Source organism: Balaenoptera acutorostrata, chromosome 7 (assembly GCF_949987535.1).
Source record: "Balaenoptera acutorostrata chromosome 7, mBalAcu1.1, whole genome shotgun sequence".
Classification (NCBI taxonomy): domain Eukaryota; kingdom Metazoa; phylum Chordata; class Mammalia; order Artiodactyla; family Balaenopteridae; genus Balaenoptera; species Balaenoptera acutorostrata.
The window spans coordinates 7,659,737-7,672,801 of NC_080070.1; the positions used below are offsets into that span (position 1 = coordinate 7,659,737).

General features: G+C 36.4%; 1 protein-coding gene across 4 annotated transcripts in view; it reads right to left on the minus strand.

The window, feature by feature from the left end:
* The window catches only part of CUL1 (cullin 1), a 110,411-nt gene that overhangs the window by 37,204 nt on the left and 60,142 nt on the right, over positions 1–13,065 (minus strand). For all 4 annotated transcript variants that reach the window (XM_007184660.3, XM_057549634.1, XM_057549635.1 and 1 more), the window contains 4 exons: positions 6,155–6,329; positions 3,893–4,060; positions 731–781; positions 384–474 (listed from right to left, as the gene is read on the minus strand). In XM_007184660.3, the coding sequence (XP_007184722.1) occupies positions 384–474; positions 731–781; positions 3,893–4,060; positions 6,155–6,329 (485 nt within the window). The remainder of the gene's footprint in view (positions 1–383; positions 475–730; positions 782–3,892; positions 4,061–6,154; positions 6,330–13,065) is intronic.

Here is a 13,065-nt window from a genome sequence, read left to right on the forward strand (position 1 = left end):
ACTTTCAAAGAAATACAATGTTACCTAAGCTTTTAAAATACTGTATTACTTTTTAGATTTCTCAATCTGTTATCATTCGGCTCCATTAATGACACTCTAGCATATATATCCAGTAATTCAGTATGAGACCAGAAAAGGAAATAATTCAAATGTCAAATGTCTAGTCCATCAAAATTTCCTTAGGGCACAAAGATCAAACAATTTTTATAATGGGTAAAAATCAAACCGAATCACACTGACATAAAGAGAATTATGAGTATCTTTGTAAATGCTAACAATATTCTTGATAATACTAAACTATCTGAAAACAAATCTATTGGAGCATTGTTATGTAACTGTCACTTGAGATACAACTTTGAATAAATTAAAGGGAAATTGTTTACCGTAAGACTGTACAACTCCGCTTATCAGTCTTGTATTGATGGTTTCACCATTTCTTTCCTTTTCAATCAGCTTTAAAACAGCATTTGTTACCTTTAGAAAGGATACAGGAAGAAAACATGTAGATTACAGACTACAGTATGTATTGGGCTGGCCAAAAAGTTCGTTCGGGTTTTTAGCCAACCCACCATTATGTTACTACATAGCTCTTAAACATCAGAATCCATTAAATGCAAGATGAGAGGCACTCTTAGGACATTCCAAAGGAGTGAGGAAGACAGTGGTTAAGAAATGAAATCTGGAAGGGGTTTTAAAAGGAAAACATGCACACACTCACACAAGTAGGTACCTGTTTATTCAATGGCCTGAAAAGACAATCTCTCCAAGTCACCAATGCAAGCTGGATGAAAAGAAAAAGGAACAGTATTAAATGGCTATACTTTTACTATGCTTTTTCCAAAGCTGAAGTCATAGGAAATAGCCTGAATCCTAGATTACATGTATCAATATTTCTAGATTATAAACTTGGTAAAAATCATCATGATGAAATCAGAGAGCCATTCTCTTAACAACTTCAAAAGGTATCAAAGTACAGACGTTTATCAGCTCACATTTTAATAGCTGAGATAAAAAGAAAATCTGGATTTTAGGAGAACATACATATTAGCCTAAAGGGCAATAGTGGATTCAATGTATAAAATTGTTCTCTGACTCAAATGTATGTTTTGACCTAACACATTTAATAAAGATAATTCCATTTATCATAGTTTCCTAATACTCAGTAAAATAAATAGTAGACCTTAAATATCTAATAAGTTCTGTATCTTTATCATGGTGTTTTATGTTACATGGATGCATACAACTGTAAATGCATCAAACTGTACATCTTAAATGAATGCAGCTTATTATACATAAATTATTCAGATTTCCCATTTTACTAGTATGTGTGCGTATGATGCATTTTTAAAAGTTTTGGAACTTCTCAACAGAGGTTATGTCAGAAAGTTACTGTAAAATGTTCCCCCAAAGAGAAATGTTACAATTCATATATGGTTTTTAAACTGTTGAGAAAGGTATTATTCAGTTATGTTCAAACTCAAATTTATAACAATTTAAACACTCAAATACAAACTGCTGAGAAATTAATTTAAATGTAAATGCTATCAGTCTTATTTTCCCCCAAATTTAACCACAGATAAAACTGGGTTTATGTAAGATAATACAGTTCTGAAAAGATTATGTGTAAATTTAATTTACAAAATGAAAAAATTTCTACCAAAAAAAGGGCAACATGAAAGCACTATTTAGAGAAAAATATTTTTAGTAAAGCATGAAAAATATATACTCAAGTACTATTAGCATAAAAAGGTTATTTCAGAATTAGGAATTATGCTACCAAGAAAGACTCTGGGAAGAAACAGTCTTATTTTTCAGGAAAAATGCACCCTGTGGGGCACGGTTTTGAAGATAACTCTCCCTGTGCAAACTCGCCGTTGCTCCTCTCCCCAACTCCTCAGACCTCGTCAGTGCAGGGGGAGGCAAGGCAAATGCAACGTGTGGCCATGAACTTCCAGTAAAGATAACTGCACCTTTAAAAATAACTTTTCCCAGACATTTTTCTAAGTTAAGACAGCACTAGGCAGACCTAATTTGACTTGGGATAATTTGTCACTTTGAAGGAAGAAAGGCAAGATAAGAAAGCAGGACCGAAGGTAAACCAGAGAAAGTTCAGAAGGAAAGATTTAGGGAAAAAGTCTTGCTCAATCACTTTAACGTGTTAATAATGAAATTAGTTTATGCGCTCTGGTTGACTGGAAAGGAAACCCACAACCTCCTATAATTGAAGAGAAAGACAAAATTATCAGGGAAAAAAGTAAATCTTTATAGTTCATGACAAAGCATCCCCGTCTTCTGGAGAGTCTGGAAAATGCAATGAGGCATCACTGTACAAGAACTGTTCCATGTGTCAACTGATATTTGAACTTTAAATGAATTCAACAGGCTCCCTGCAAGAGCAGGCAAGGGAAATACTGTTTCTAGAGAGGGGTGTTAACTGGCCTTTGCTAGGAGTTATGGCTGCATATTGCATTTCCAAACTAACTACAGCATTTAGGGATGTAGAAACTACGAATTTTGAAAGTAAAAAAAAAAAAGTAAGAAAGAAAAGGAAAAAAAAGCAGTCAAATCTTGAAAACAGTACACAAAAAAGTTTAAAGACTATAATAATTTTTAGGAGCATGTGATGCTATTACAGCGCATATATATGGTGTTTTAGGTCAAGCAGCCAAGAGGAAATCAACGAAAATCATGCTGATTCCTACACTGACAACTTTCAGTCTCAAGAAAGCATTTGTAAGTGGAAAAGAAAAGGTGAACTACAGAAGACTCAAATCAAAACACTAAACCTAGAAAGTTCTGTTAAAATTGTATAACAAAGTACCATTATGAAGCAGTAACAGTTTGGTATAGAAACTGAGCTACACAAATAATAAAATAATAAAAATCTGTCATGCATCTATGGCACGTTACTTTTCTTTTAATTAAATTTGCCAAAAGCAAAGCAACAAAGCATTGCTATTATAGCAACATTCTTGGATATGGAGATAATCTCATTACGCAGACCTTGACATTTGAACACCACTCGTTCAAAAAAGGTACTGTCTGTATATCTGAGAGCCTATTATGAACAGATAGACTGTTCTGTTGTTCTGAGTCCTCCCTTGACTGGTTCTCAAACTCGACAGTGCATCAGAATCACCTGGAGGGCTTGCTAAAAACACACTGCTGGGCCCCAGCTCCAGAGTCTCTAAGTTAAGTAAGTCTAGGCTGAGGCCCAATGACTTGCATTTCTAACAAGTTCCCAGGTAATACTGATGCTGCAAGTTTGGGGACCACACTTTGAAAACCAGTGAGCCTGGAAAAAGCTCCCTTGACTGAAGAAACACACTAATGAAGGTGATTTAACAATTCAAATTTTGCCTCTTCAAAATTTATTTTCATGCAGTCTTAAAAAAAAAAACCCTCAATTTTGAATTCTGTTAAGTGTCATGACTCATATTACTTTGTATGTTGAGTGGGTAGAATGGAATTTCACATCACAGTTCCCTCCTTGAAGCAGTTTCCCAGACCCCAAAAGACCGCGGAGGGCTGATCACTGAGGCCTGAGTCCCAGGAAGGGACCCGCTTTGCCTGCTGGGCCGGGATGCAGGACTTGCTGTGCTAAAATGGGGATAGCTCCAGGCTCAGCCTGATGGTCGGTCAGATAATTGAAGAAGAAACTTTTAATAAGTAAATGCAGAAGCGTGCAGGCTGTATTTTAGAACGCCAATTACTCATCCTTCTCTTTTCTCGCCACAAAACATCTAAGGGCCATTTACTGATAAATTAAAACAAAGGAAGTTGTAGCTCACCAGTCTGAAAACTGCTTACTATTTGCCTAGATCTCCTACTGGGAAGGAAGATACGTCCCTAAGAAAACACACATTTGAAAGGTGTGTAAAAACAATCTTACGGAGTAGATTTCATAGATTCCTTTTCGTCCTTCGTCACACTCGCGGCGAACCCAATGTCTATTGAGGTAGGCACAGATCCCATTCAGCACTTTGCTTGAGAACCGGTAGTCTTCCCACTGCTGGGTGTAGAACTTCAGTACGCTCTCATCCATCAAATCTTCTCCGTCCTAAAGACAAGTTCACTAAGCTTTAAGATGACTAATTTGTCTCATGATAAATCAGAGATAAAAGTTAACTGAAACAAATCTACTGCATTAAGATACACTGACGTGTATGGTTTTAGATGGGTCCTTTGAATTATTCTGTATACAAAACATGCTCATTTACTACAAATTCTCACAAGAAAGTAGCTCATGAGGATCAGACTAAAGAGAATTTTAATGAAAATTCTTTGATCTCAAATTAGAACTTTTTTCATGGTATTAATATGCATATACATTCATAAAAAGACTGAACTTTTTAGAATATGAGGGTAATTCCTTTATATTAACAAATAAGGAATTTACCTCAACTTACTCCTGTTTTTGATATTTTCTGTTAAAAAATTAATTAAAATGTCCAATTAACAATTTAGACCACAGGGCTGATACTATTTCATTTTTTAATGCATCTTCTTCCTTCATTAAATTTACTTAAAAATTATAAAAAATCTATAGCTCTTTGTGGTAATCTGCTGCATTTTTGTAAAAATAAAGTATACAGTATAATGGTGCAATATTTCTTAACAAGGCCTCACGAGGAAAATGTTCATTTACCAAATTATTTTTACTGAAATGTCTACAACTTAAACCACAAAGTTTTATTTGAAGGAAAGTAACTTGAAATTGTTTGAGGTACTAATGACATCTACAAAGTTAAGTGTTACCCTTTAAAAATGGGGCATTAAATTGCAGCATCATTAAAACGCGCTGTAGCAGAAGAGCACTCCAGGGGGAGCTGGGAGAGGGCAGCCCCTCTATGAACTGAGGGCCCGGGGCCGCCCCTGAGCTTCTCAGCCTGGGGCCCTTCAACTGGCAGAATAAAAAGCTCGACAGAATGGAAGCTCCATAAATACACGCTGCACAAGTGATCCGACAAGCCACGTGAAAACCTGACCGTGCCTTGATACAACCAAATTTGTGTTCATTTAAATAACAAGAAATGAACCCGAACATGTAAAGCTGAGCTATTCTGGATTATAGTAGATGACCTTTTTTAAAATGCAAAAAATAATATCGCTGATGGCATGGCTGTCAATACCTTTCAAAACACAATACGCTGTTCCTCACTTCAGTACTAAAGAGTCATTAATTCCGGGGTTCACTTTACAGAGTGTTGTGAACAAAAGCAAGGAGGACACAGTGGCTTCAGCAAGACTACTTAGGAACATGGAAAATAATACCATCTTAGTCACGATTTGTGGTCAGTCGATTACGGTCTGTTAAAATGATGTTAAGTTTCCAATTACCTTGTAAAATATATTAAGAAAAACAAATGTGGAGCATGCTGAAGTTTTCTGCCTGTTATCTGTGTAAATAAAAAATCTTTAAAGTATATACACAGCGTGTGCAGACTTCCCAGGGTACACACTCTACATAACGTGCGCAGCACCAGATGAAGAAGCCACTTGCCCATCCTGTGGCTGGATGGAAGGCGTCACACTGCCTTTGCTACAGAGGATGGAGACTGAGGAAGAAAAAGGCAGAAGATGAAGGCGAAAAACCACATCACTGTCCAAGCAAAAGGCTCAGAGCAGGAGGAATGAATGTTCGTGGTGAAACCCACCCAGCCAAGGGCACAATTTCATTATAGTTCTGAAATATATCACAAGGCCATGTAGAAAAGGCAAGAACACATTGGAAAATGTGATTACCGAAGGCTGGATAACCTTACAAGTCTTTTATACATTTTGATACAGAATAGCACATTGGGTTCAAAATACAATATAGGTAATTTGACTTCATAATTATATGCTTTAAAAAAGGTTCATCAATCTCTAACCACCAAATGCCAAATGGTTAGTAATTTAAGGAAAGTACTACTATGGTGAAAGGCTATCAAAAACTTCTAATTTAACAAATCAAAGAACAGAATATGGGCTTATGAAGATTTCATCTTCACAACAGGTAAATGACTAAGCAAGAGCAAAACACCTTCAGGCACGTCAATGCCAAAAACAATGAAAAAATGACAGTGAAAGATTTAACTTATCAATAGAATTATTTCACTATTTTTTTTTACATTCTATTATAAATGCTCAGTATACATATAAAACATCTTACCTTAAGAAGATTTGTCAAGTAGTTCTTCAAAAATTCTTTAAGACGTTTGTACAATTCCAAGCCAACAAACTGAGCTCCCCCCGGCGTCTGCCCCTTTTTTGATTTAGAAGGAGGGACACCAGCCCCTCGAGCTTGGTTTGACTGGTGAACACTCGTGCAGTAGTTATAAACGTGACTTGGAGAAAAGTCAAGGAAATCAACATGCATCATCAATGTCAACAGTGATTAATACGAACATATTTTCTTATAAGATACTTCAGTATCAATGTTTCCCATGTATCAACAAAAACCTGTTAAAGTTAGAGTGGAAAAAAGATCCCATTCACACACCAGTAAAGCTAAGAGTCAGCCAGCCGAGGAGGATGGAACATCCTGGAGGAAGGTCACCGAGAAAACTCTGGACCTTCAAGATTGTCTAATGCCATTACCTTGTGGAAAACTGTCCTGAGAGTATATTAGAAGGTAAGAAAAGAACTGGCAAATGTACAAAGAAAAGGTTGCAAATGAAAAGAAAAAAAGCAATTATCTACTTCAGGGAAAACAAAAAGCTATAACCGTAGTCTATTACAATGCTTAGCTATGAATATTTCCAGAAGCATACGTCATAAATATAAAAATAACCAAAACTTTACTTTAAAATTATCTGTAAGTGGATTTAACCAAAGCTACCCTCTGAGAATGAAAAATGAAAAGCAGAAGACACGGCAGTGAAGGAGACGGAGTCCTCTATTACAAGTGAAAGTCACGGATGCCTAAAGCTGGCCAATCAGAAAAGAGCAGGACCCAGGCACTACGGAGAGAGATGGAGATGTGGTCTCTCTTTTTTTTATAACCTTTAATACTATTTCAGTTTATCTGCATGTATTTTACTTGGATCAAATTAATAGAAAGACATCAATACTGATTCAGACAGAAAGAAAAATCATGAAACAATATTCTGGTGTATTTAAGAGCTTGCTATATAAAAACTATTTCAAGTCAGCGGATAAAGATTATTGGATAAATGGCATTATAGGTGATTTCAAAAAACTTTCATATTCCAAAATATATTACAAACAGATTAAGAATTAAAATATACAAACTGAAACCGTAAAACAAAGAATATACATACAAATACTTTCTTGATCTGAGGTTGGAGAAGGCCTTTCTAAGCAAAGTCATATAATCACTTCATTTGAAATTCTGAAACTATTTTAGTAAGAAATATCTTAAAGTTACTATCTTTAATAAATAAAGGTAATTTAAAACAATGTGAAAAAAATTAATCTCTAAAGAAACAAGGATTCCAACAGAAAATCCAAAAGCTAAAAGAAATACGTATTAGTAGCCAGAAACCTAAGAAACCCCTCAATCTCAGTGGTAATCAAAGAACTATGCCATAAAACACTGACTCATTTTATTAAATATTTCAAATATAGACAGAATCACAGATTATAATACACAACGAACTCTCGCAAACTCATGACCTAGTTTGGACAAATCTTATTACATTCCCATGCTTGACTCATTCCATCCAAATCCCCCTCAACTTTTTAGGAAATGAAATGATACAAGAGTATACCTGACATAACTACGAACTCTTCCCTAATCCCACTCTTCCTCCCCCTTTCCCTAGGGGCAAATGTCCCTGTGATTTGGTATCTAACATTCCTATGAATGTTTTATATTTTACTGTGTAACAATATATGAAATTATTTTGCATGTTTTCAAATTTTAGATTACACAAACTGTAACACGTTGTACATTTGCTTCTGCCAATTTGTTTCTGACAACATTTGAGATAGTTACAGCTGTATGTAATGTACTGTATAGTACAGATTTATAATTTATCCATTCTCTCGTTGCTAGACCCTGCTAATGATCTTTTGGCAGGTTCCAAATTTTGTCATGATTTTCCTGTATTTTCTTTTAAATCTGACATTTCTAATCCACCTTGATTAAAACTGTATATAACATGAAGAAGAAAAGTGATTTTACATTTCTCTGCATAGAAAACCAACGGTTCACAAACCACATATTAAATGGTCTATCCTTTCCCGACTATATGTATTGCTACTTCTAGATAACTATCCATTTCAATAAACTTTTCAAGTATACTGCCCAGTTCAGTCTTCTTTTAAAAAATGCCCTCTAATTTTATTGTCCCCCTTTTAAAATATTTTTATTATTAATTTTGCCAGAGGCTTGTCTATTAGTCTTTTTAAGGAACCAGTTTGAGATTTATCCATTTTCATCACTGTATCTATATTTCTATTGTTTTAAATTTACTTCTCTCTTTACATTTGCTCTCTTCCTATAAATCCTCGTTTGGTTGCTTAGCTTTGTAATTTATCCTCTTCGTTCTTTTTAATATAAGCATTAAAGACGACAGACTTTCTGGGCTTCCCTGGTGGCGCAGTGGTTAAGAATCCGCCTGCCAATGCAGGGGACATGGGTTTGAGCCCTGGTCCAGGAAGATCCCACATGCCGCGGAGCAACTAAGCCCGTGCGCCACAATTACTGAGCCTGCGCTCTAGAGCCCGCGAGCCATAACTACTGAGCCCTCGTGCCACAACTACTGAAGCCCGCGCCCCTAGAGCCCGTGCTCCACAAGAGAAGCCACTGCAGTGAGGAGCTGCACACTGCAACGAAGAGTAGCCCCCGCTCGCCGCAACTAGAGAAAGCTCGCGTGCAGCAACGAAGACCCAACACAGCCAAAATAAATAAACATATTTTTAAAAAAACAAAAAAAATCCTACAGACTTTCTGCTCTACACCTCCGTGGCTACATCACCTAAGTCTGATACGTATTTTCCTTATTCAGTTATATTTTCTTTTTTCCTTTGCTAGTTATCTTGATTAAGAGTTTAGAATTTTTTAGATTTCCAAAGTGTATTTTTTTTAACCTTTAAAAAAAATCCTTCAATTTCTTTTTAAAATTAATCAGAGAGTGTTATCTTTTGGATAGTTTCTTTAAAATATGATGAGACTTGTAGCTGAAGATGTAGTGATTTTCTTTACATGTGCTTGAAAAAATGTCCACTCTCTAACTGCTGGACACATGGTTTGTTAAAGCAAGCTGGTCACTTTTGCTTTTCAGATCTTCTGTATTGTCAGTGATTTGTCTGTTTATTAACTACTGAGAAATTTTTATTAAAATCCCCCTCCCCAGTTATGCGTTTGTCAATTAGTCTTATAATTCTTCAAAAAATCTGCCATATATTTTGAGGCCCTGTTAGTAAGTGTACAAATTTAGAATTATATTCCTGGTGACTTGTTCTTTTTATCATTAGAAAGTAACCATGTTTATTCTTAACAACAGGGCCTTAGAAATCTATCGTATCTGATGTTAATATGGTTTTCCCTCTATTTTGTTTAGAATTCATCTCAAATACCTGTATTCCACCTCTTTACTTTCAACTTTTATATCTCTATGTTTTGGTTTGTCTACTGTGAATCACCACAGTAAAATTCACTTTTAAAATAGAAATTGAGTCAGACAGTCTCTGATGGGCAGGTTTGGTTTTAAGATTATACTGTTTTCTACTGCTATTTCGATTAATTTCTACCACCTTATTTTGCATTTTCTACTTTAATTTTTTTTCTCTGTGCTTCTTGTTTTCTCCCTCTTTCCCTTATATTGGATCGATAGTTTCCTTATTCCACTGTAGTTCTTTTGTTATGCTGGAGTTACACATCTTATTCATATTCTTGTAATGGTTACCTTAAAGTTTGGCATGCATGTTTTGCTTTCACCAATTCTGGTAAATTCTTGGGTTATTTCCTCTTCAAACACTTCTGGTCCCCTTTCTATTTTCTCCTAGCTTCTCTGCTACATTTTCATGTCACCTCCTTATCTCAATTTATAACTTCAGTTACTTCCATCACTTTATCTTTGTTCAAACTTTCTAATTTTTCTTTTTTCTTTTTTTTTTTTGGGTGCACATTTTTACAAAAAAAAAGTTTAATACCAATGCCATTGCAGGACACTTAGGTTAATTCACAAAGTAGTTCTTCAAAGGATCAAACATTTCTATCTAATTTTTCTTGATCTACCTACCACATCAAGTTAAGTGATTCTCTATCAGCTGTGCCAAATTTGCTATTTTTAATAATTTTATTTTACATTTGCAGATTTTCCCTATTTCTTTAAAAAGATGTCTTATTGTCCATAGTGTTTTGTTCCTTTATATTCCTGACTCTTTTACATCACTGTTTTTAATACACTTAGAAGTGCTCTCTAAAGACCTTTCTGTTTGAAGTTCTTGAGGCTCTAGTTCTGCTGTTTGTTCTATATGCTGACTTGTTCACGTGGACCCAGACTCTCCTCACTTTGTAACTTTGGGGTTTTTTAAAAACTCATTTTCAGTGGGGCTTTCACATTAATTTCCCAGCTTGGGGAAATCCCCCAGCAAGCTGGCAATACAAACTCAAATCCCAAAGACACCAGAGGTGACAAATTCTCAGGACGGATTCCCCTCCACTCCCCTCACATGCAGAACGTGGCTCAAACTACTTTCCTAGTGGCCTACCTGGGAGAGTGGGTCGGTTATTTTGTTTTCCAGTCCACCTTTTCACTAAAGAGTTCCATGGAAACATCAGCTTCCTGCCCGGGCACAAGGCTTTGCTCCTGTTCTGTGTGACCACTGCTTCCAGCCCACCCACCTCTCACCCAGATCCTCGGGTAGCATGGAGTCTCACTTTGTATCCAGCACCCAGTTCTAGGTGTTTGGTTCTAGGGAATTTTTTAGGTTACCTAGTTCAGCCTGACCTTTATTTCTCGGCAATATATTAATCTCTAGCTACTAAAATTAACAAAGGTCTTAAAAAAACAACAACAAAAAAACAGTCAAACTCAGTGATAGCCAAAGTGCAGGAACATGGGAGCGTCTATCCATTGGGGGGTCAGAGCATACACTGTTATATTTTTTTCTGGAATAAAATTTGCAAATATTCAAAATTCAAGTGCATTCTTTTTGATACAGTAATTATACTCACAAGCATTTATCATAGTGAAATTATCATGGAAGTATACAAATACTTTAATTTAGCTATCAAACTATCACAGCATTGCTGAAGATGATAAAAAGAATTCTAACAACCTGTCAAACATAATTAGTTAAATACACTGTTGGATTCACCTGAGGATACAATAGGGAGCTTTTAACACTGTCATAGAATATAGAGTGGTTATAAAAACTGCAATATGTTTACCAAATTTCATCTAATCCAAGACTCTGGTCATAATATGTATCATTACTTTAAGTAACACTAAGAAAATGCTGCCAATTAAAATCTGACACAGTGCGTTCTTAGATGGAATTTTTATATTGACTGACTAAAAGATTAGTGGTTTAGACTTAAAAAGATTTATCACAACGTTCTTGTAAGCAAATAAAGAAAAGCTGAGAGCAGGCCAGAGCCCATAGCCCACGGTGGGGTTTTCTTTCTAATCTGCTCCCATCCTGAGCTTGCTTGATATTAAAAGGTTTTGTTCTTTCCAGCCATACTCTTCAAACGGTCCTTAATGGTTTGCAGGCTAAGAATGAGGGGGCAGGTAACTCGGCACAGGGGCAGGTAACGAGGAGCACCTGCCCAACCACAGAGCCATGCGCCCACTAAGGGTGCACTCAGCCCCGGAGTCAATGAACGTGGTGTGGTACGTGCATAGATCGATACAGAAAGATGTTAAAAAGATCACAGTAAGTGAAAAACACAACTTCGAAATGAGCATTTTAGTATGGTTCCTTTGGACATGTAGATAAAGTTTATGTATCTGTCCAGACATTAATAGTCATTACTTTGGGAGAGCAGGGCTAGCAAGGGTTAAACTTTTAACTACAGAATTCTTTCTTCTTCACGAAGTATTCTTTGTGCCCAGAACACACTCTGACCCCACCATTACTTCCTTTCAGCCTCACCTCCTCAAAGAGGACCTGGAAACAATGCAAGGAACCCTGGGCGTCACAGAACAGACTAAAAGGCAAAATTTTAATTGGGGAGGGGGGAGGGAAAGCCCTTAAAAGCTCTTTTAAAATTTCTACCCAGAGTTTAACGTTCATTCCCAAATCAGCATCACCCTCACCATTATCCAACCAGGCACGGAAAACACGAGACAGTGCTGACTAGAGACAGCAGTGGATAGGAGCCATTCTGCTTTGTAAAATGTAGGTTTCCTTTTATCAGCTTACATCTAAATTAGATGAAATAATGAAGAACTAATAATAAAAAGCAAGCGTGTTATGATCCACCCCTCCCAACCCACAGCAGCAACCGCTTTTAACTCTTTCTTGATTTAGTTCTTGTTTTTCAGGCAAATATACACATCTTCAAATCATACGCCTGTATTGTCTTTTGACTAATTAAACTTTGCATGAGTTACTGAATTCCTGCCGACAGAAAACCTCTCTCGTGGCCACCCCCAACCCAGTCCTGCCCCCGGCAGTGCCCATGTCACCGTGGAGCCTGCAGGAGTTGCCGCTGAAACTTCAGGTTCTACTTAAACTTTGGTTCTGCTATCAGTACCAACGTATCTAACCACGTTTCTGTGGGATAGTAACTATAAACTTGAAAAAGTGTAAAAAGAACTGTCCAAAGGCACCAGAGAGCAACCAAAAGGTGGCTTACACTGCAGAGTATCCTCATCTTGGAAGAAGGGAACAGCACAACCCAAGCCTATAGACCTAAGAAACAGGAAAATGAGACCCACTCTCAAGAGAAGAGATAAGCAACAGAGACCAACCTGGAGATGACCTGTGCCCAAATTAGGAGACAAGGATTTTAAAGCAACTATTATAGCTATACTCAAGGACACAAAGAAAAACAGGCACATAACAAATGAAAATTAATTGCAGTAAAAAACAAACTATGAAAAAAAAAACCCAAATAAAAATTCCAGAACTGAAATACATATTACCTAGAATAAGTTATAG